Raw genomic sequence first — 24574 nt, 5'->3', positions numbered from 1 at the left:
AATCAGTCCGCAAGCGATTGTCCATGACCTGTGTACCTTCTGATGACAGATACATCGAGCAAGCCATTGAGAAGCTGAGCAAAAGACACATGGAGCACATTAAAGTGTACGACCCAAACGGAGGTCAGGACAACATGAGACGGCTCACGGGTCATCATGAGACCGCTAACATCAACGAATTCACTGCTGGAGTTGCCGACCGGTTCGCCAGCATCCGCATTCCTCTCCAGGTGAGCTATGACAAGAAAGGCTACTTCGAGGACCGCCGCCCTGCAGCAAACTGTGATCCATACCTTGTGACCAAAGCCATAGCAAGCACCTGTCTGCTTGATGATGAGGAAGCAGGCAAAGGCAGTTAGATGAATTGGTGTGTTAGTGGTAATGTTGACGCTTTTAGTTTATTTCAAACATGCATGCAATGTTACATTGTACATTGCTGACAGAAACATTGATTGGTAATAAATACAGTAGTACAGAATTCATAAGAATACCTTCATTAATGATCATAGGTAGAGCAAATGAATAAATGTAGCACGCAGGAATACAGCAAACGTGAGCAATTGAGACTGCTGTACAAACATTTATTTTGATACGTGGCTCGCTCCTCCCTCTGCAAAACCCTCCTGCTAACGTTCTCTTCAATTCTTGATTAACATTTCCAATAAACTTTTCTAAGCCTAATCTAAGAATTACCTTTTGTAATTCCATCCATCCATTTTCGATACCGCTTATCCTCACATGGGTCGCGGGTACGCTGGAGTCTATCCCAGCTGAGACGGGGTACACTCTGGACTGGTCGCCAGCTAATCACAGAGCACATATACAGTAGACCAGTGTTTTTCAACCTTTTTTGCGTCATGGCGTGTTAATTACGTTGGAAAAATCTTGCGGAACACCACTAACCAAAAATGTTATGTTAATCTATACAGTATGTTTAATTGTATAAAATATGTGTAAAAGTGATATTGGATAATTCCTCACGGCACATACATGACTGCATATACATACATATGTATATATATACTAGGGGTGTGGAAAATAATCAATATTAATCGATACATCGATGCACATGCGCGCGATGCGAACACACCGGCTCATTCACTGGGTATGGATGCAATTGACGGGTGAAATCTTGATTAAAATCCGATGCAAGTGCTGTTTTATTAATGTTCAACTTCACCCCATATGCTGTTCCCCAGGTGCAATGAATGCACCATCATCATTTTGCGTTTTGTATTGAATACGGACGGACGCTGTGAGGCACATAAAAATATACAAATACATACATATACATATATATATATATGTGTGTGTGTGTGTATGTATATATATATATATGTATGTGTGTGTGTGTGTATGTATATGTGTATGTGTATGTATGTATGTGTATATTTGTGTGTATGTGTAAATATATATGTATGTATGTATATATATATATATATATATGTATTTATGTACATATACATACACATACATATATGTACGTACATATATATGTATGTATGTACATGTATATGTATGTGCATATATATACGTACATGTATGTATATGTATGTACATATATATACGTACATGTATGTATATGTATGTACATATATGTACGTACATGTATGTATATGTATGTACATATATGTACGTACATGTATGTATATGTATGTACATATATGTACGTACATGTATGTATATGTATGTACATATATGTACGTACATGTATGTACATGTATGTATATGTATGTACATATATGTACGTACATGTATGTATATGTATGTATATGTACGTACATATATGTACATGTATGTATATGTACGTACATATATGTGCATGTACATGTACATATATGTGCATGTATGTATGTATACATGTATATGTGCATGTATGTATGTATACATGTATATGTGCATGTATGCATGTATACATGTATATGTGCATGTATGTATACATGTATATGTGCATGTATGTATACATGTATATGTGCATGTATGGGTGTACATGTATATGTGCATGTATGGGTGTACATGTATATGTGCATGTATGGGTGTACATGTATATGTGCATGTATGGGTGTACATGTATATGTGCATGTATGGGTGTACATGTATATGTGCATGTATGGGTGTACATGTATATGTGCATGTATGGGTGTACATATATGTGTGCATGTATGTATGTATGTATGTATGTATGTATGTATGTACGTACGTATATATGTGCATGTATGTATGTATGTATGTATATATGTGCATGTATGTACGTATGTATGTATGTGCATATATGTATATGTGCATGTATGTATGCACGTATATATGTGCATGCACGTATATATGTGCATGTACGTATGTATGTGCATATGTATGTGCATATGTATGTGCATATGTATGTGCATGTATGTGCATGTATGTGCATATGTATGTGCATGTATGTGCATATGTATGTGCATGTATGTGCATATGTATGTGCATGTATGTGCGTGTATGTGCATGTATGTATGTGCGTGTATGTGCATGTATGTATGTGCGTGTATGTGCATGTATGTATGTGCGTGTATGTGCATATGTATGTGCGTGTATGTGCATATGTATGTGCGTGTATGTGCATATGTATGTGCGTGTATGTGCATATGTATGTGCGTGTATGTGCATATGTATGTGCGTGTATGTGCATATGTATGTGCGTGTATGTGCATATGTATGTGCGTGTATGTGCATATGTATGTGCATATGTATGTGCGTGTATGTGCATATGTATGTGCGTGTATGTGCATATGTATGTGCGTGTATGTGCATATGTATGTGCGTGTATGTGCATATGTATGTGCGTGCGTGTATGTACGTGCGTGTATGTGCGTGCATGTATGTGCGTGTATGTACGTGCATATGTACGTGCATGTACGTGCATATGTACGTGCATGTACGTGCATATGTACGTGCATGTACGTGCATATGTACGTGCATGTACGTGCATATGTACGTGCATGTACGTGCATATGTACGTGCATGTACGTGCATATGTACGTGCATGTACGTGCATGTACGTGCATATGTACGTGCATGTACGTGCATGTACGTGCATATGTACGTGCATGTACGTGCATATGTACGTGCATGTATGTGCATATGTATGTGCATGTATGTGCATATGTATGTGCATGTGTATGTGCATGTGTATGTGCATATGTATGTGCGCGTGTATGCGCATGTATGCGCATATGTATGCGCATGAATGCGCATATGTATGCGCATGTATGCATATGTATGTGCATGTATGCATATGTATGTGCATATGTATGTGCATGTATGTGCATATGTATGTGCATGTATGTGCATATGTATGTGCGCATGTATGTGCATATGTATGTGCATATGTATGTGCGCATGTATGTGCATATGTATGTGCATATGTATGTGCGCATGTATGTGCGCATGTATGTGCATATGTATGTGCATATGTATGTGCATATGTATGTGCATATGTATGTGCATATGTATGTGCATATGTATGTATGTATATTAATATTGAATATTTTCCACACCCAAAAGTGACATAAAATGCCGCTATGTATGCAAGTACATGCATAGATGCATGCATGTACGTATGTATGTGCATGCACATATATACATCCATACACACATGCATGTATATATGTATAACACTGTTACACACAACAGTAACAAATAGTACTGACCCCGACACATTAATGAAGCAGACATTAAATTTTGTTTTTTTTTATTATTTGAAGTTTTTTTTTTTACTTCACCATCCATTGAATTTGACACTTTTTTTGTTCCCATATCGAGCAAGCATCCTGAACTCCTCACAGCCACCGGGACAAAATCACACAGTATAACTTTCACAAAGGGGAAGGGGTAATATAGTTGTTTTAGGAGCAAGGCAGTGTAGAACAAGAACAGCATATCCTCGCAGTCTGCAGCACACAGCGAACATACATATCACTCGTGTTTGATGAGCATAACATGGCATAGTAGAAGCACTCTGGCTGACACAGGGCTTTATCAAAAAGTACAGTTGTGTAGTCCAAGGAGGGACGCGATTCCTTAATGTGTGTGTGTGTGTTTTTGTGTGTGTGTATGGCTACAACGAGCACAAGCAGCAGCTCATGAGAAGCTCTGTTGCTGTAGCAACAACTTCAAACAATGAAAGGAAGGGAATAACGGGGCCTCTCCAGCATGGTATTGTTTGGAATGGCTTTGTAACATAGTTTGACATCATAGTAGCAGGACCAACAGACCGTCTAGCTCCGCCTGCTGCGGTGGGCGCATGATCAGAATCAGCAATTTTGGTTAGACAATTGAAATTTGCACCAAACTAAAAGGAAAACATGGTAGTAATAGTGCAGCATTGAAATGAGATAACAATAAAAATGTGAGGGAATAAAGATGATCCACAAGTTTCCATTTCCCATCATCCTCCAGTCGCAACTTTGAACACATTTGTTACATTGCCTTGCTGCTACATGGAATACAAGCTAAAGTGTTGTTACAAATAGGACATTCTAATTACACAATCAAACAGGGGCTTTGTGAAGAATATTACATGGGGGTTATAGTAGCTGCTCTTTTGCAAAGATTAAAAAAAAAAAGTCCATTGCTTGTGGGGATGAAAAGCAGATCAATCGTGCATAAAAAGTAAATAGTACGTAAGGATTGCTGCATGGGTCCATCCCTCCAACATCAACACTGCACACCAGTCACACGTACAGTACAGAACATCAGCTCGCCGCCTCTTTCCAAGCGCAAAACAACATCTGCTCAGCCGTTCAGCAAGTAGTCACAAGTTCACACTAAATTTGACAACAAAAAAAAAGTCAGCTTTTTTTTTTTCATCTTTACAGAGGGCTCTACTGGCACAATAGGCCCAAAAAGAAAACACAAAATCTGGCACCTTTGAATCGGTTTATCCTGGCTATTTTACATCGTTTTATCTTACATCGTTCACTTCAAGAACACCAAAACATCTCCGCTATGTATACACCTTCTGTGGCTTCAGGCACATCAAGAGCAAGAAAAGAAAGAGGGCTTGTAGAGGAAAACATTCCGTGTGTAAAAGCACTGCTCGGTGATGGACGGCTTCGACTGCAGGTTTAAGTTTGGAAATTCTATAGCTGCTGTGTGAAATGGAGGATGTGGAGCGACAATAAGGCATTTTATTTCCCTTAAGTAACCTTCTCTCTGCTCGGTGATGGCCGGAAACATGCAGACATGAAACTTTTCAGGAAGTTGCCAAATGAGTGAAGAACCATAAGGGTGGATTATGGGATGAATCATCTTGCCTATGTTACATGAGTCTATCCAATGGCGGAGTGGACAAAAAGGGTACAAAAATGAAATAAAAAGTGCGCAAATGATCATATGAGGCAGACCTTTTTTGTATGGAGGGGAAAGGAAGTGGGAATGTGAAAAAAAAGAAGAAGTGGAGGAGTTAAAGATCCCGGCTGAAGAAAGACCCAGTCAGTTGTTGGGAAAAGGTTCGCAGCATCGAACCTGTCGGGTGTCCATCCTCAGTACCAGTACTTCCTCCTCTCCAACACAGCGATGGGATGCCGATGCTCTAACCCAGGCTGGTGATGTTGGCTTTGCCACCTGGCGGCGCCACAATGCGTTGGGTGTTCCGGCGAGGAATGTTGTCATCGATCTGAGCGCCTGTGTGGTCAAATAGAAATTTAGTGTTGAATATCCATAACTTTATTGAAACGTAACGACTTGTCTCTGAGTACTGACCAGAGAGGCTGAAGCCTGACTGATGAAGGTTCCGGACCGGCTGGTTGGGTTGCTTCGCGGGCGACGTCTTGGCAGAGGAGGCGGGGGTCATGGCTTTAGGGGTGACGGACACCTCACACACCGGACCGTCATACAGTCCTCTGGGCACGCCCCTCAGCTCAGCCAGCTGCATTGTGATAAACATTCATTAACATGAAGCTACTTCAAAAAGCAAACATACAGAGAAATGTTTGTGTTTTGTACCCTGCTGCGAGCTTTTATCCTCTTGTAGACGTAGTCGGGGAAAGGTTTGCGGGCCACAAAACGTCCAGAACCTTCTGTGGTGTGGAGGTTTCCTTCTTCCAAGACGATCTTACCCTGGCTGATCACCACCAGAGGCCCGCCACGCACTTCTGTTCCTTCAAAGATGTTATACTCCACAGTCTGTGGGAGGGAACAGCCAAATAAGAAATACATGAAATCATAGGTTGAGATCATATCAAAAAGTGGATCAAAATGCGTCTCATATGGTCTACTGAGCGAAATGATCCATGAGATTTAAAATAAGCATCATTTTATCTCACTGAAGTGAGTCATGACACAAATACCACGATATGACGACACCCAAATAAGTTCAAAGCAGAAACACAACCATTTCATCCTTTCCTTTTTTTCTGCTGGTGATGTGAACTCCTTGTATAGCATGCAAATGGCAATCTTATCTTGACGACAGTATAATTAGCATTCATTTATGGTAACAACGGAGCAAAACTGATTTAGGCCGCACCGACCCAAAAGTGTTCTGCTAAAATGTCATGGCAACAAGAAAACAAGCGATGGGCCACATGTTGGAAGACAGAGGAAGATGAAACAGGGTCAGTCAAGGACAGTAGAATGTGTGTGTGTGTGTGTGTGTGTGTGGAAGCTGCATGCTAACAGCTTCAGCAGCTAAATAAGGCTGAGGTCATTCCTGAGGTGGACTTTGAAGAACTGACATCATTACACTCGGCTTGTATGACACACATGCACAAATTGCCAATAAGCAACCCCCCCCCCCATCAACATACCTTCACAAACTAAAGAACACCCCCCCCCCCCCCCCACACACACACACACACACATCTGCCTGCAAACAATCAAATGTATTCTATTCCAGTTTTCTGGCACATTTTAAGGATGACATGACGGCTCTGTTGCTGCCGCTTGAGGCCCCACACCCTGTTGAAGGGAAGTCAAGCATAAACCTCTAAACCTCTCATAAAGGGGTGGGCAAACTGCGGCCTGTGGGCCACATCAGGCCCGCCAAGTGTCCGAATTCCAATCAACATCGAAGCTGTATCCGGCGCTGTGACTTACACTGCGATTGCTGCACGCTTCAGTCATACAGGAAATAGTAGCTTGAACATAAAGGCGACCCAAACTACACAACAAGTCAAAAACATGTGTGCATACTAATTAATAGCTATGCAAAGTACTCTCATAAACCATATTTTGCTTGATTGCAAAATATGTAGAGGAGACGTAAACAACGAGGAAAATCAATGTACCCTTTCGATATGTTTATGGTTGATAGCTGATTTTACATGCATGCATTTGTGTTCCTTCTTCCTTAGTTGATGTTTACATTGTACATTTTCAGTGCTACAGGATGTGATAGGAGACACAAGCCTAAAGCGCCCTCTCGTGGATGTCAGTATGACAACAACAAAAACATACTGTATAAGTCGCTCCTGATTAATAAGTGTGACTTGTAGTCCAGAAAATAAGTTTTAGTGTTAGTCTATGTCTGTTGGACACGCTGGCATGTGTGCAGGCGTCATGTCATGTATTAAAAGTGTCTGCTAATTTATCAACATTGACATGAAATTCGTACCGAGTTGTGGTTCTTGGCAGAGATGATCTTTGTGACGTCAGGGTCCCACAGAACCAGATCAGCATCAGAACCTACAGCAATGCGACCCTTGCGGGGATACAGGTTGAAGATCTTGGCCGCGTTGGTGCTGGTCACTGCCACAAACTGGTTTTCGTCCATCTTTCCGGTTACCTGAAATGAAATAAAATGAAATATTACCAGTGATAATTTAATGGTAATGGTTTTATTTCATTTGAACATGCATCAGATTACAATTGAATGCATCCCATAATCAGTTCCCAGTTCCACATGTCCAAAAGGAGTAGGAAGAAGCAAAGCTTATTAAATCCTACCCCTCCATCTGGTACTTTTACAATCACTAACTGTTACATTTGTTCACTTCCTGCTTTCCATAATACAGTTTGGTTTTTTTTGTTTTTTAATAATGATATGAGCATCCAATGACATAATGTGTACCATAGTAAGTGTCAATATAGTGATATATATAGCACATCATGACTGGTTCAAGACTCTTCATCCTTGTATTTAGCAAACATCAACTGCTTGTATTGTTTCTTGAATTGGCTCATCGTTGTGCATTGTTTGAGGTCCTTACTCAATCCATTCCATAGTTTGATTCCACATACTGAAATGCTATGGCTTTTTAACGTAGTCCTAGCATAGAAGTGTTTCAAATGTACTTCTTCCCTGAGATCATATTTCTCCTCTCTTGTAGAGAAGTATTGGATGACATTTTTAGCTAATTGGTTGTTTTTAGCCTTATGCATTATTTTAGCTGTTTGAGGATGAACTATATCAGCAAGTTGAAGTATTTGTGATTTTAGAAATCACAATTTACAAATAAATGAAAATAGAAAATGATTGTTTGATGACACTTTTTTTTAACTCGACTATTCTGATGAGATGCTTTGTATTGACTCCAAATATTCCTCCATTTCTAAAGACATACCACACATTTGTCCCAGATGATGGACATCCTCTCCTCTGTCCCATTGACGCCTTCGGGAATCAAGCTGAAGTCATCTTTGCCCACAGCACGTTGAGCGGTGTCAAAGGGACAATGTGCACTTCCTGTCACCTGCAGGTCACCACTGAAAAAAAAGCGAGTGTAAAAAAAAAAAAAAAAGCTGTCTGCACTTGGAATGTTTTGATGATAGCGTTACCAGGAGAGCAGGGAGTTGAGATAGTCTGGTGTGGTTGGGTCAGGGCTCAGTGGAGGGGAGGTGATGTAAGCTGCTGCCTTGGCCCAGTTCTTGCTCCAGTAGTGGGAGCCGTCTGTTCCCAGGCTTGCAGTGATTGGTTCTCCATAAACCACAGTACCTAAAAGACCCCACAGTGCCTTACTTGTTATTTGTTTATTTCCTTTAGATTGAAGAAGATTGTGGTAATACGAGTGAAACTATTATGGCACAGAGTGCAGTCCCACCCTTCTTCCTGGCTTGGGCGATGACATCAGCAGCACTCTTGCTCATCACCTTGGTGACGTACAGGGGGCAGTTGGTCTGATTGGCCACAGTCACAGAGCGGTTTACAGCCTCGGCCTCCACCTGGAAAAGTCAAATAAAACCACTGGTGATCAAACTAGAATGGAATTGGATCGACCACAGACCTCCACTAAGCGTGGATAATGCTGAGCTTAGTCGCTAATTTCACTCTGTATGTTCTGGAAAGGTGAATTGATCCAAGTATCAATAGTATCAATATTCTCTGCTGTGTGTTTTGCTGTGTTGTTCATATATATACATACATACATACATACATATATCATACACATATATATACACACATATATACACATATACAGTGAAGAAAATAAGTATTTGAACACCCTGCTATTTTGCTATTTCTCCCACTTAGAAATCATGGAGGGGTCTGAAATTTTCATCGTAGGTGCATGTCCACTGTGAGAGAGATAAACTAAAAAGAAAAATCCAGAAATCACAATGCATGATTTTTTAACAATTTATTTGTGTGATACAGCTGCTAATAAGTATTTGAACACCTGAGAAAATGAATGTTAATATTTGGTACAGTAGCCTTTGTTTGCTATTACAGAGGTCAAACGTTTCCTGTAGTTTTTCACCAGGTTTGCACACACTGCAGGAGGGATCTTGGCCCACTCCTCCACACAGATCTTCTCTAGATCAGTCAGGTTTCTGGGCTGTCGCTGAGAAACACGGAGTTTGAGCTCCCTCCAAAGATTTTCGATTGGGTTCAGGTCTGGAGACTGGCTGGGCCATGCTAGAACCTTGATATGCTTCTTACGGAGCCACTCCTTGGTTTTCCTGGCTGTGTGCTTCGGGTCGTTGTCGTGTTGGAAGACCCAGCCACGACCCATCTTCAATGCTCTGACAGAGGGAAGGAGGTTGTTCCCCAAAATCTCACAATACACGGCCCCAGTCATCCTCTCTTTAATGCAGTGCACTCGTCCTGTCCCATGTGCAGAAAAACACCCCCAAAGCATGATGCTACCACCCCCATGCTTCACAGTAGGGATGGTGTTCTTCGGATTGTACTCTTCATTCTTCTTCCTCCAAACACGCTTATTGGAATTATGACCAAAAAGTTCTATTTTGGTCTCATCTGACCATAAAACTTTCTCCCATGACTCCTCTGTATCATCCAAATGGTCATATGCAAACTTAAGACGGGCCTTGACATGTGCTGGTTTAAGCAGGGGAACCTTTCGTGCCATGCATGATTTCACATCATGACGTCTTAGTGTATTACCTACAGTAACCTTGGAAACGGTGGTCCCAGCTCTTTTCAGGTCATTGACCAAGTCCTGTCGTGTAGTTCTGGGCTGATTCCTCACCTTTCTTAGAATCATTGAGACCCCACGAGGTGATATCTTGCATGGGGCTCCACTCCGATTGAGATTGACCGTCATGTTTAGCTTCTTCCATTTTCTAATGATAGCTCCAACAGTGGACCTTTTTTCACCAAGCTGCTTGGTAATTGCTCCGTAGCCCTTTCCAGCCTTGTGGAGGTGTACAATTTTGTCTCTGGTGTCTTTGGACAGCTCTTTGGTCTTCGCCATGTTACAAGTTAAAGTCTTACTGATTGTATGGGGTGGACAGGTGTCTTTATGCAGCTAACGACCTCAAACAGGTGCATCTGATTCAGGATGATACATGGAGTGCAGGTGGACTTCTAATGGGCAGACTAACAGGTCTTTCAGGGTCAGAATTCTAGATGATACACAGGTGTTCAAATACTTATTTGCAGCTGTATCACACAAATAAATTGTTAAAAAATCATGCATTGTGATTTCTGGATTTTTCTTTTTAGTTTATCTCTCTCACAGTGGACATGCACCTACGATGAAAATTTCAGACCCCTCCATGATTTCTAAGTGGGAGAAATAGCAAAATAGCAGGGTGTTCAAATACTTATTTTCTTCACTGTATATATATATATATATATACATACATATATATATATATATATATATATATATATATATATATATATATATACATACATATATACACATACACATATGTATATATATATATATATATACACACACACATATGTATATATACATATATATATATATATATATACATACATACATACAACCCACCTGTTTAAATCTGTTTAAATCAACTCAATTTTTCTGTAAAGTGTCTTTGCGTATTTTGAAAAGCACTACACAAATAAAATGTATTATTATTATTATTATTATATATTATACTATATACATAAATAGTAAATATAGATGATATACAGTAGATGTACTATACTCAATTAGGTGTCTGGTTTGTGGATAGCCATAATCCTGTAATCTTTTGTCCGGTGGACAATCCAGTTTGTGGAAAATATTGTTTTTAATATTTTTCCACCATCCATCAAGAATGACATCTTAAAGGAAGCATATGCTTTCTATAACCATGAGCACGTCTGTGCTTGAGGTTTTCTGTCATATGCTAAATCATTTGTCAGTAATTGATTGGGGTTCCATTTCCATTATTTGCTTCCTGTTTGGATGCCTGAGTTTCAACTATGAAATCTTCATGATAGTCTTCCTCTCCTAACGTATGATGCATGCAGGAGGTAAACAGAAGGTTTTAACAATCGGAGACATTGAGATTGTTGTTCTGAAGCCAAATCTCTTTCAATGTTTCTTTTGTTTCCACCATGATGGATGTACCGTGTTTGACACGGCAACGACCTGTTGAATTGAGCATGAAAATGGGGTTTCCGAAATAGCGACACATCCCAGCATTGCAGCCGAGGTCCTGTTTTCCATTAATACATGATATACTTTGTCCAGATCAAACAAACATGTCTTACCTCCTCAGGACGGCTCAACACATGTCCCTCAGGACCAGTGATGCCTTGCTCCAGGATCCTTCGCTGTTCCTGAAACACGCACACACACACGGGGATGCTAAGTCAGCTGCATGATCGGTTTTGAGCACACAGACTAAGCACCATGGAAGTACATCCTCATTTGCTTGTTGTTCTAACTCAATACAGTCGCTGGCATTGTGACTACGCTTCTTAACATACCTCATAGGCTCCTAGTCAACCAGAGAATAAGAACATGTAGCAGGAGTCTTGCCAACTTGGCAACTTTTCAGACCCCTATAAACTCTGGAACTAGTGACTCACTCTGGTCTTATTGGACACTTTTGGAGACCCTAACATGAAAGCACGTACTGCTCTTCCCAGTAGCCGGTGCCGCTGTGGGGCTCCCACCCCAAGCACTCACAGATGGTTCAGTCTTTCTTTGTTTAGCTTTTCATATTTAGTCCTAAATTTTTGTACCCCTCACCTCACAACCCACCACCACAAATACACTTGCAAAGTATGAAGAATTTGTTATTAATGACTTACCTCAGCAACGATGTCTCCATTTTCAGCATGCACCTGAGCAATGGCTCCCAGATCACGGATCACACTAAACACCTCATACACCTGAAGGAAAGGCAAAGACTTATGTATTGTTGCAATATCTATATATTTAAAATGTGAGAAACACCGCCCATTATAACCCGACACAGTTCTACATCACAGCAAACTTAGAACTAAAACAATATTTTTATATTATACTTATGGTGCACTATTTCTTGAGCCAGAATTCTGAAAATAATTGTTTGGACTATGAAATAAGAAGGGTAAAAAGGCCCACCTGGGTGTCAGTTAGCTGGAAAAGATCCTTATAAGCCAGATAGACCAGGAAGGAGTTGACGCCTAATATATGGACACACATGGGAAACAGCAGGATTTTGTTTGAAAAAATTAACAAAAATGAATATTATACAAGTAATGGTAGAGTTAAAAAAAAAAAGTTATTATGCCATCTGACAGCTTCATTTGGTATTTTCAAGGATTATTTGAAACCAAAAAAGGTAATATTACAGTTTGATGCCAATTACGTGTTCATACCATGATCCTTGACGAGCGTCTCCATCTCTTCCTGCATGCCTCTGTGCCACTCTGTGATGTCCACGTGCAGAGAGTAGTCGCAGCAGGACTTGCCGTCAGCCCAGTCGCGCCATTGCTCGAAGGCCGAGATGAGACTGACGCCTGGCTCGGGTACCACGTGGTCGACTGGATTCACACAGATGAGACAAACCGACTCGGTCATTTCTAGTTGAGATGTGCTGTATTCAGTTTGACATCACAGTTTGGTCTACAAGTATGAGGGACAATCGCCAGACATGAAATGACAAATCATTTTCACAATTAAATATGGGAACAAGATGTTTCGGAAATGACAAACTGCATTCATAATGATATATATTTCTAATAGATAGGAGCTGTGCTTCAATGGATGATGGAAGATGACTCACTGATCATGGTGGTGCCTCCTGCCAGCGCCGCTTTGGTTCCCTGGTAGAAGTCATCAGCAGATGACATACCTCGATCTGGCATCTGGAAGCGTGTGTGCACATCGATCCCGCCTGGCATCAACATGCGGCCGTGGGCGTCGATGGTTTTGACCCCGCCGGGCACAATGAGGTTCTCCCCAATTTGTCTGAATTCAACATTTCATGACAAAGTCAAACTTTTTTGAAGTCATTTTGACCCTTTTATAGAGTCTTTGGTGCGGAGTTAAACATAATACTAATAATAAGGTCAATAATAACAACAATACACAAACATTGATGAACTCACTTGATGACTCCATCCTCCATGTAAATGTCGGCACAGAAAGACTGGTCATCATTGACGATCTTTGCTCCTTTGATAAGGAGACGGTCGCTCTGCAAGAAAATAGAATTCATTTATTCATTAATTTTCTATCGCTTATCCTCACAAGGGTCGCGGGGGTGCTGGAGCCTATCCCAGCTGTCTTCAGGCGAAAGGCAGGGTGCACCCTGGACTGTTCGCCAGCCAATCACAGGGCACATATAGACAAAACCATTCACACTCACATTCATACCTATGGACAATTTGGAGTCGCCAATTAACCTAGCATGTTTTTGGAATGTGGGAGGAAACCGGAGTACCCGGAGGACACCCACGCATGCATGGGGAGAACATGCAAACTCCACACAGAGATGGCCGAGGGTGGAATTGAACCCTGGTCTCCTAGCTGTGAGGTCTGCACGCTAACCACTAGACCGCCGTGCAGCCCAGAAAATAGAATCAATCAGCTTATTACAAATATTCTATTCTATATGGAAACAACAATCAATGGGTGCAGATGTGAACATACGCTCATCAGTCTGGAATTGAACTGCAGGCTAAAGGTAAACGATGCAGAGTATTGGCTTTGGCTCTGTATGATAAGTGTGTGGAAAATATCACTTAAAGCACATAAAGTGAACAAATCGACCGCCACAGGCTGCTTTTTTGATATTGGGGGGGCGCTTTAGTCCTCCAAAAAACCCATCCCTTATGCTCACAAGGGATGGAGGACACAGCCAGGGTACCAAAATTAGGGTGAGAATATACTGGTAGAAACAATGAGGACAGCAGCCCACCACCTGACACACCCCTCTGTCCTTTTCAAGAATTCAGACATGTGAGACGAGTCCGACCAATCACAGGGCACAGTGTGAAATCAATCATCCACGCCCACTGCTGGGCCACTTGTCTCTGAGCTCAAGAGAAGTGAGAGTGCTGTGGGGTGGGGTGGGGGTGCTGCCAGTTCCACAGCCACCCACCCTGAGCCATAACCCCCCCCCCCCTCCTCTTGTCGTCCCTGCTGTTTTGGCTTACTATGCACAAAGGGAGTGGCAGCTCCAGCATCCTCGACTAACAAAGAACACTCTATTTCAGCGTGCACGACTGTTGCTAGCTGCAACTCAGCCAAGCAGCCTGTTCGAACCCCGCCCTGCATCAATCCACTGCAGTTCTCTGAAGAATCCCCTTGTCAATCAATGCATCAAGAATGAATCAGGTACAAAACCACGTAAGGGAAATGTGTGACAATTCAGCTCTTTCAAAAGCGTACAAACTTGTAAAGCGTAGGAACGGTAATATTATGACTTTATCCTCATAATATTTGGACTTAATTCCCATGATAACTTTTTTCCCCAACATAATTTTCCAAAAATTACAATTATTCCCATTAAATTGAGACTTTTTTTTTTACTTTTTCTCTTACCATTTAGATTAAACAAAAATGTAAAGTACTACCATGTAGGGCTGGACAATATGGACCAAAACTCACATCCCAATATATTTATGTAGAATATCAATATTACTAAATATATATAAGTTTTTTTCCATGAACTGAATTTAGACAAAAGTGCAGTTTTATTAAAATGTAAATATAGTATACAAAAATAGCAGTTTTATTAAAATGTAAATATAGTATACAAAAATAGCCAATGAAATAAAATTGTTTTTTTAAATAAATATCGAACAAGTTAGATATACTGTTCAATATTCAATGCAATAGTGGGTAAGTGCCGTTAGAGCTTCCATCTCCCATTCCATGACAGACGGTAAACATGGTTGATGCCGTCTTTGCAGACCTTTATATAGTCTTTTTCGCCCTTCACTCCCGCTATGCAGCCTCTCCAATCATTCGACGTAGTGAAGAGATGCTAACAGCTATTCCCGAGTGTCAACAATGGCGTAAGCGGCAAGCTACAAACATAAGATGAACATCCATAGCTGTGGTATGGCACAAAACAATAAGGAAGTAATAAATAAAACACCGTTAAACACTAAAAACGCCGCAAGAGACACAGAGCTATCGTAACTAGCTAGCACATCTTGAAACATGAGACCTCTGCATCAAATCCAGTCTATATCGAGATGAACGATATGCTTGTTTGTGATATAGATATCGATATTTTTAAGAAAATATCATTATATAGCCCAGCCCTACTATAATTATGCTGTCTTCAGTCACGACAGTAACACTGCAGTTTCAGAACTTTTGACTTGAGCAGGTCTTTTGAGAACTGGACTATAGTCTAAATAATACAAGAGAGCCCATTGCTTCCAAACCACCAGACTTCTTGATCATTACATTACCAACAACATGACCTGACATCAATTCACTTGTCAGGTTAACACATTACCCCAGAGTCTCTAAACTGAGACGAGACTGAAGAAAATCCCTTCAGGTTTGGTTTTGAGTCACTTAATAAGGGAAAAGCAGGTAATTATGACAAATGACTACACAACATTGATGTCTTCTCTTAAACGTCTGTAGCTGCAGCTGCAGAAAGCTTCAAGTGAAAAGTCCAACACGACTGCCAAGAATCCAAACTTCTAATCATTATTTGATTGTTGTTGGCTCGCTTGGGCTGCAGAGTGTTTGTGTGTGATTGTGTTGGATCGGCGCCACACTTGACAGTGACCTCTTTATCATGGGAACCTCGAACAGGATGTGAAGTTCAACAACTAAATGCAGCTCTGCACATCTCTAGCCAATGTTTCCCATGTGTTACTGTATTACCGGTGGTCCGCCACATATACATTTGGAGTACCACAAATAGATTTGGCGATCACTCATAAACACATTATAATGGGACTGTCTGCAAATGTAGCTTGTTGTTCCAACTCAGAAACAATACAAGTCATAATAAAAAATGATCACTTGAACAAAATAACAGCAAATTTGGCTTTTTATGATACAATTGGGGCAAGTGGTTAGCGCGCAGACCTCACAGAGGGTTCAATTCCACCCTCGACCGTCTCTGTGTGGAGTTTGCATGTTCTCCCCGTGCATGCGTGGGTTTTCTCCGGGTACTCTGGTTTCCTCCCACATTCCAAAAACATGCTAGGTTAATTGGCGACTCTAAATTGTCCATAGGTATGAATGTGAGTGTGAATGGTTGTTTGTCTATATGTGCCCGGTGATTGGCTGGCCCCCGCCCCGCCTCTCGCCCAAAGACTGGGATAGGCTCCAGCACCCCCGCGACCCTTGTGATGATAAGCGGTAGGAAATGAAAGAATGAATGAATGTCTGCGAATGTAGCGTATTGTTACAACTCGAAAAACAATACAAGCCATAATAAAAAATGAAAAATTCACTTGAACAAAATAACAGCAAATTTGCCTTTTTATGATACTATGATATGTTTTTGGGGATGGAGCTATTAATTGGTATTAACTGTAGGAGTTCAGCTAAAAAAACTGTTGATTTTTGTAGCTGCTATGGTTTGTAAATTACAACCATCTAAAAGTCCATCTTTTAAGTATTTTTGCAATAATAACATAAATAATAAAAAATAAAAGACTATGTAGCGACAGACAGGCTGTCTAAGAGCTAGTTCAATTTAATGATTCATTATTCATAATGCAAGCCCAAAGCATCTCGGTTGCTATGAAAACGTCTGCTGGTATTCACCATTACCAGGCAACGCGTTGTGTTTTTATCCAAATGGAAAATATCCTGGAAACATAGCATGATGTCAGATGGGGAACGCTGCCAGCCACGACATCCAACACTATGATTTAATGCGTGCTATTTTGACTAACTAAATCACACTGTACATGTCCGTCCACACGTGAGCTGCCAAAACATATGCTCGCTATATTTCATTTACGTTAAATTAAATGTCAAAACAGAGATACCATGACATGACATTAGATATCAGTAGTAGTACCGGTTTATGGATTGGTTGTTACTTAGTAAACATTATATAACAACTGTATGTATGTGATTAGATAGGAGCGACTGCATTCGCTAGTTATTAATTGTAGCAGATCAATATTAACTAATGATGGTTGCATTTACATTATATTACACCTTGCAACTCACACTTGTATGATAATCCTGACACACACACACACACACACACCATGATATTGTATGATATAAAAATATTGAAAACTACCATAAAGTATGTGCTGTTGGATTGTTTTAAGTTTAATAAAAATCTTTTTTGCCCCCCTCGCAGTTGAGAACTGAGCACAACCAGAGCCACTACGTTCTTGTTACTGACTTTACTACACAATGGTCTGTTTTGTTCCAGGACTCAGTCTAGAAAAATGATCCCTTTTGGTACACATTTGTCTGGCGTTTCACTTTGGGGAAATTTAGGATTATGTTAGGGGTGGTGGAAGTGTGAGTGTGCATGACTGGGTGAGTGCTTTTGGAGAGAGGCATGATGATTGACGTGTGGGGTGAAGCATCCTTACAAGACGAAGCGCACACTCACTGGGCACACTGGTAAGGATTGCCGCTACCGAGACTTTCATCCGGGTCACTCTTATTTTAGCTTGTTTCTATTTTTAGCTTCCTTTAAAATTGCTATTATTTGCCGGGCTGCAGAAATATGACTTGTAGTTATGCTTCAAGGCGATTACATTTTTTATTAAATGTGTGATGATCAAATCATAAAATGACTTTCTTTGGGTGCTTGTAGAAAATCTTAACCACAAGATGGCAGCATTTAGAGGAGGAAGAAGACGTGCTTTTCACTTAACTCATAAGGGATAAATATATTCTTGAGATGATTATATTAATAGTGAGCACTAAAACGACTGACATTATATGGAATTACTTATGAACTTATGTGACTAATAAAGCCCTTCCATTCATCCATTTCCGTCCGCTTATCCAGGAAGCCCAAATTCCCTGAACTGAATGAAGTGCACTACTTGGCTGCAACCACCAGGGGCGCTGCAACCTACATACTGGGTCCTCAAGCTTTTCACATCACCTAAATCGAACCCGTTTTCATTGACACGCATGATTCCCTGGTTTTTGCGGGCCTTGAGTTTCACGTGTGCCCTAAATGACGTCAATCGCTAAAGTAGTTTGATCTACAAAGTGATGTTTACACGATCGACCCAATCAGCTGACCTTATAGGCTCCCCTCCTGATTCTGTCTTGCTCCGTTGCTGCGTTTCAAGCTACGCAAAAGACGTGCAACTTCCATCTTTGTTATTGTGATTATGGATAAACTAACTCAGTGGTAAGATGCTTAGATTAATAACAAAAGTTGACTTGTAGTGGCTAGTTATGTAGAAATATTTGTACATATTTGTATCATGGACTCCATCAAAGAAATTGTGTTTTCTACACGCCCGCTTCTTACACAATTATTTTCGGCTACATTGTCTTTTGCTTGGAAACAGGAGTTCAGGACATTTACAGAGAGATTGAGCCATGACGGTAAGCGAACAAGAGAGAGTTTAGCCAAGTCAGTGCATGCAGGATCTCTCTATTACTTCAACTGTGTTGAATGTGCTGGACTGGCTGTGTCTCTATATATCATTTATATTCACGCTCATATGTTTAAGTGGTTTGGCTGGGCCTCAGGCTGGACTGTCTTTCCGTCTGCTCCTTCATGTTTTTTTTTGTTTTTTTTTCGTTTTTCCTCCCCCAACCATTTTGCCTTGCAGGCACTTTGTTAAAGTTATGTTTAAAGTTAAAGCTATGTTTGTTGTTTGAGCTGTTATGAGTTATGATGCCATCTACCGTGCGGAGTTTTAACTACAAGCGACGATACTATAATGTGATTGTGATTAAGGCTGAGCAGATAGTGCCAAATGTTTCTGTGCATATCCAAATGCATTAGGTTGCCTGTCTTTTCTAATGGAATATTGTACATCTTAACAGCCTCCAGTGTACTGTACTTCCTATTTGAGGGCCAAATGACTAAGAGCTATTAGTGTTGAAGCAGCTCCAATCCCAGGTGGTCAAACTACTGTGGTTCATGTATATTACATGAGAAATGCTGTAAGTATGTTACTGCCTCTGCAGCTGCCCCAGTCATCTTCATTTTCCTATGAAACTAACAACATTAACTTACAGAGTGAATTAGAGACTGTTTGGTTTGAATACACTGAGAGGTTATTCCTGCTCTTTACACTTACAGTCACAAATTGTATCATTTCCACAAGCTAATGTGCACATATTTAACCAAAAAAAGCCCCTGACCTGTTTTACTTCCATGTGCAATTCAGGAATAGCCCCTCTATCCATTTAGGTTCAACCTAATTACTGTAAGGACGACAACGCTAACTAATCCTCTGATCTCCGCTACACCAACTGGCACTTTTACCATGCAAAGTCTGGCCAAATGCCTTAAATGACTCCATAACAGCGCTGTGGTCAACTCCTGATCAATTAATCAATCACCAGGAAATCAAGTTGGAACCATATGCACATGTATTGTACATCAAGCATAACGTGAACATGAAATGTATATACTGTCACTGGCCATAATATTAGGCACACTGGTGCATGACTTCATACTAACATGGAATATAATTGTTTTCATATTTTTAAACAAGCTTCATGAGGTGCATCACAAACTAATGCTGTCTTTTAGTGATGTCGAGAGCATGACAGCCAGGGCGAGTTGGCTCTACTGCCCCGGTTTTCCCCGGGACCTCCCATGGTTCTGGTTTGTGGTAAAAATACATTCCGAACACAATTGGGCTAACGCAGTGTTTTCATAACAAGGACACAACAAGAAGTACATCGCATTGCACACAACTCAGGGAAAGTACACAAACAGAGGTAAAATGTTATATGTAAAATGTATACGTTTTCACATAAACCAAAAATATGCTAACCGTTTTCGGGCCACATTGAAAATAATAATAATCTAGAGAATAAAGTAAATTTACAGGTAATATTACATACATAGGTGTGTCACATACATGACACATTTATTTATAACGTGGCAGCAAAACAGAATAGTTTTCCATCTTTCTTCCAAAGGTCACATAAGGCCCCCCATTTTCATAGCAGTCTCTGGCAATGCCTGTAACATAAAGTTGCATTAAAAAAATCTCTGATTATTGTACTGATTATAATACGCCATCGTAACAGGCATTGCCTGAGACAGCTATGGAAAAGGGGGGGACCAAGGCAATAGGTAATATTATTACTTTATTTGTGTAAATTTTTCTCATAAATGTATGTTTTTTTATTCTTTCATAAATATATTACTTTTTCTCCTAAATTTGACTTTATTCTCAAAAGATGAGATTTTTTTCCCCCAATTTGGCCCTCATACTGTATCAGACGAACCAAGGTTCTGCTGTATAGACTTCATCTTTTGCCTGATCACATCATTTGGATTCTTTTTACACCTGATACACTTCCTGATGTAATGATGTGCAACATATAACAGGTTAGCATCATGTAGTACAGTTCAATAATAATAATAATAATAATATTAATTTGACATGATATTCCCATACAACTCAAAGCTTCCCACAAATGAGTCCTAATGTACATCCTTTCTTGAGCCGAGAGATGGACAATCATGAAAGGAAATAGAAGTCCCCTCCCTTCCCCCTTTCACTCCCTCCTCTATATTCACTACGTCCATTCTTGGGATTTAAGGAAATAATTCCCATCAGACACCATCATCATGTCCTTAAATTGCCCTTTTCTTTTCTTTTTATGAAAAACTGTGGTTGGTAAAAGCTGGTAAAGCACATATAACAAAGAGCACCGGCTGACATTAAACCTGCATTCCATGCGATGTTAAGTGCATTGTTTCATCCTGCAAGCTAGTCTAGCTAGTGTAAAAACGTTCCGAACACGACTAAACACATTGAAGGAGACTCAGGCGGCTCAGACTGGGGATTTTATCGCACAGGGAACGCCATGACATCCAGTACACACACATACACACACACACACCGGCTACCAGACCGCTTTCACGCTGCATTTGCACTCACTGTGATGCGAGGGATGTTCTTCTTGCCCTGATAGCCGGACATCTTGGACCGTTATGTACGCAAACGGATTAAGGGCGGGGGAAAAAAAGAGCGGGATGGTTGTTCCTCACGTTGGCGAAGCTCGCCCACCAACAACACACAAAAACTGAGAGAAATAGCAGGAAAGAACGTCGCTGGAAGTCAGGATGGAGTCCTTGGCAGCCTCCTGGTCTCCGCCGATGCACCGAGTCTTTCCGAACCAGACAAGAAAGGGGAGGGGCCGAGCCGAGCCTCTCTCCCACCCCGAAGAAAAAGAACACTACTGCGCACGCGCACAGCCTCGCCCTGCTCCATTGACAGCAGTCCCTTTTATAATTAGGTTAAACAGGATATATCTGACGAAAAATACAAGACTCTGTAGCCATTTTTTCCCGGTTTGTACTGCAGAATAAATGTATACAGACCCATAAGCCTTTCCATTAATAAATACCACATGGGTTCAAAATAGATCTCTGGAAATGCATACATTTAAGTCAACAATGGCTCATAAACTCCATCCTTATATATCCCTATACAGAGTATGACTTCACTTATCTGTGTGCATACTGTATATAGATCCCTACCCCTATTTTGACATTGTCTTGCATGCTATGTTACCTATATTGACATTTGAACATTATATTAATGTGCAGAACTATGCTCCATAATAAGAGGAGTACTTGGTTACTTTATTTACCATAGAGTCTATGTTATTAACTCGCATCCATAGTGTATCCTGTCGCAGTATGATGCAAAGACTAAAGTGCAGCCTTCACACTACATGGTAGTCTTTCAATGGTGCACATTAGTAAAGCAAAACCAGACTTATGATCAATAATATGCATAACACATATGTGTAATAGGATTTTGCCATTGTTTTGTCACATTTATCACCAATTTGTAAAGCGTTTTTGGTACAAGACAAATACAAAAGCACCCGCTTTGACAGTAAAATTGATCACAAAAGCCCTTTGGTTGCAGAGGGTAAGTCAACACTGCCATAAAATGGCTCTATGAAATGGAAATTCCTAATAAATGGCAAATTATATTCAGATGTCTTTTTTTGGAATGGGACATTTGTTGTGTACATAGTCGGCAAATAGCAACAACATGATGCCTCACCTGGCTTTGAAGGTAAACGATTCACTTGTTAAATATTGAATTTGCTTCAATATGCATATTGTTTTTTACTAATCATATACTGTATTCAACCACAAAACAGCATAATTCTTTTTTTTTTCCCCAAAACTGTGATTGAGCTTGGAATTTCATGGCGTCTCTCTAAATGGGGAGGGATTAACGGATCCATAGAAGTCCTACAGTGGATGCCAATGGGTTGAAGACAGAATTCATAATAATATAGATTTGGCCCCGTGGTTATACCGTGCAGGTGTACCTAATGAAGTGTCCACTGAGAAGTAAATGCCGGCCATTGAGAGTCAGTGTGTGACTAAGGTCTAATATGCAACATGAAACCCGAGCACAACGCCACAGCTAAAAGCTTTTAACAGCTTCCTGAGTGCTTAAAGACAACAAATAAAGCAGGGGTATCCAAAGTGCGGCGCTTTTTTTTTTTTAGGAAAGTTGAAGAGATAATCCTAACATTCCTAATAACAATAAGATGCTTTGTCACCTATAACACATACAGTAGATGCAGGCTGTTTTTACATAACTTCTTAGCTGGTTACACAGTTGAAAAGATGAAAATCTCATTGGATTAAAATGACTCAATGATTAAAATTAATTAAAATACTCAAATTGCTGCAAATAAAGATTTGATTGACACCGTCCTGTTCTTCTATGACAGAATGGAGTGTGGATTCTTGTGTCAATTATATGAAGGCAGAAAAAATGCTCTGTAATGTTGGATAAATGAACAATGATGCAAGCAACCACTCCCTCCCAGCTCTGCATGCATCAATATTATTACAACGCAATGCTTTCTGGGAAATGGAGTCTGGGTAAGTTGGCTATGAATATCGTGCAGGTGTGGTGATTTCACAGATGTTGGAATTACCTTTTTGTCATCCAGGTTCTGCAGCGCCTCTTTCCCTGTGCTCTCCCTGATCTCCACCTTCTTGGGCTGGGAGATGTCGCTCTGCCGGTCAATGACTCGACTGTCTCGCTTGCCTCTGCACGCCGAGAGCGCATCCAAGTCCAAAGTCTTGCTGTCCAGCAAGGAGCCTTCCACCGGGCAGAACATGCCACAGAACTGCTGCCTAGGCCTGGCCGGGCTGTCGGAGCCCATGTTGGTAAAAATTCCACCCGTGGTCGACATGCTTTAATTGCAGGCAGTGTTGCTGCTTTACACGGGAAAAAAAGCTTCTTCTCTCCTGCACGGCCACCGCCTTGAGAGGGATCCACTTGCAGGTGGGGGCAGAGTCACTGAAGCCAGGAAATCAAAAGGACACTACACGCGTGGAAGAACCCCACCCTTGAGGAAATATGAAAAGAAAAAAGATGTAGATATATTAGCGCACTTTTATTTCTAAGAGTCCAGCATGCGAGCAATGTGACAAGTACGCCTACGTGAGGGACACGACGAGAGTCTACCCTGTCAAAATAAAAGCAGGACCGACGGTGCAATACCAGGAATTACCAGGGGGACATCCGGTGTGTCTTGAAATATCTAAGGGAGTTTAACAAAGAGTTTACCAATGAATAAGGTGTTACGGGATTTCCGGTAGAAGTTTGAGGTGCAGAAGAGTTCCCGGAAGTCACACTCAATCTTACAAGGAGCGGCGCTGTTCTTTCAGCACCACATATTCTGACATCCGCCAAATGATACACTACTAGAATCTGAATATTTGAATATTGATTTCAGGGGTTACCAATTAAAAGCTTAGGGAGTTTTGCAGATAATTTCCTAACTGGAGTGACAGCAGGAGTTTATAATAT

General features: G+C 40.7%; 2 protein-coding genes across 4 annotated transcripts in view; one reads left to right on the top strand and one right to left on the bottom strand.

Moving 5' to 3' along the window:
- The window catches only part of LOC131102859 (glutamine synthetase-like), a 19037-nt gene extending 5239 nt beyond the window's left edge, over positions 1-13798 (top strand). Inside the window, exons 7-8 of one of the 2 annotated variants that reach the window (XM_058048543.2) lie at positions 50-230; positions 13353-13798. In XM_058048543.2, the coding sequence (XP_057904526.2) occupies positions 50-230; positions 13353-13439 (268 nt within the window). In that variant the 3' untranslated portion in view covers positions 13440-13798. Of the gene's footprint in view, positions 1-49; positions 703-13352 lie in introns of those variants that run through there. The other variant, XM_058048488.2, reaches the window with a different exon arrangement.
- dpysl2b (dihydropyrimidinase like 2b) lies at positions 3715-24574 on the bottom strand. 2 transcript variants are annotated; one of them, XM_058048449.2, is made up of 14 exons: positions 23694-24574; positions 13718-13806; positions 13393-13577; positions 12986-13150; positions 12729-12790; positions 12434-12514; positions 11888-11956; positions 9015-9135; positions 8752-8908; positions 8538-8679; positions 7589-7759; positions 5980-6159; positions 5737-5902; positions 3715-5658 (listed from the first exon to the last, which is right to left on the bottom strand). In XM_058048449.2, exons 1-14 carry the CDS (start codon positions 23952-23954, stop codon positions 5567-5569), a joined length of 1941 nt encoding a protein of 646 aa, XP_057904432.2. In that variant the 5' UTR covers positions 23955-24574; the 3' UTR covers positions 3715-5566. The 2 variants fall into 2 exon arrangements, with proteins under 2 accessions (XP_057904432.2, XP_057904442.2); XM_058048459.2 differs by lacking the exon at positions 23694-24574 and adding an exon at positions 21659-21953.

This window comes from Doryrhamphus excisus, linkage group LG10 (assembly GCF_037039965.1).
Source record: "Doryrhamphus excisus strain RoL-2023G ecotype Guam linkage group LG10, RoL_Dexc_Guam_v1.1, whole genome shotgun sequence".
Taxonomy (NCBI): Eukaryota; Metazoa; Chordata; class Actinopteri; order Syngnathiformes; family Syngnathidae; genus Doryrhamphus; species Doryrhamphus excisus.
Note: the sequence above shows the minus strand (reverse complement) of the source record. Positions and strands in the feature narration are given on the sequence as shown.

What these genes read in the sequence shown, in the direction of transcription:
- dpysl2b (XM_058048449.2), bottom strand. Translation starts at nt 23,954, where the DNA reads ATGTCGACCACGGGTGGAATTTTTACCAACATGGGCTCCGACAGCCCG. An exon ending in TCCAGCTAACTGACACCCAG is followed by an intron (nt 12,515 to 12,728) that starts GTGGGCCTTTTT and finishes CCTTTCCTTCAG; the next exon opens with GTGTATGAGGTGTTTAGTGT. An exon ending in CGCCCAAGCCAGGAAGAAGG is followed by an intron (nt 8,909 to 9,014) that starts GTGGGACTGCAC and finishes GGGGTCTTTTAG; the next exon opens with GTACTGTGGTTTATGGAGAA.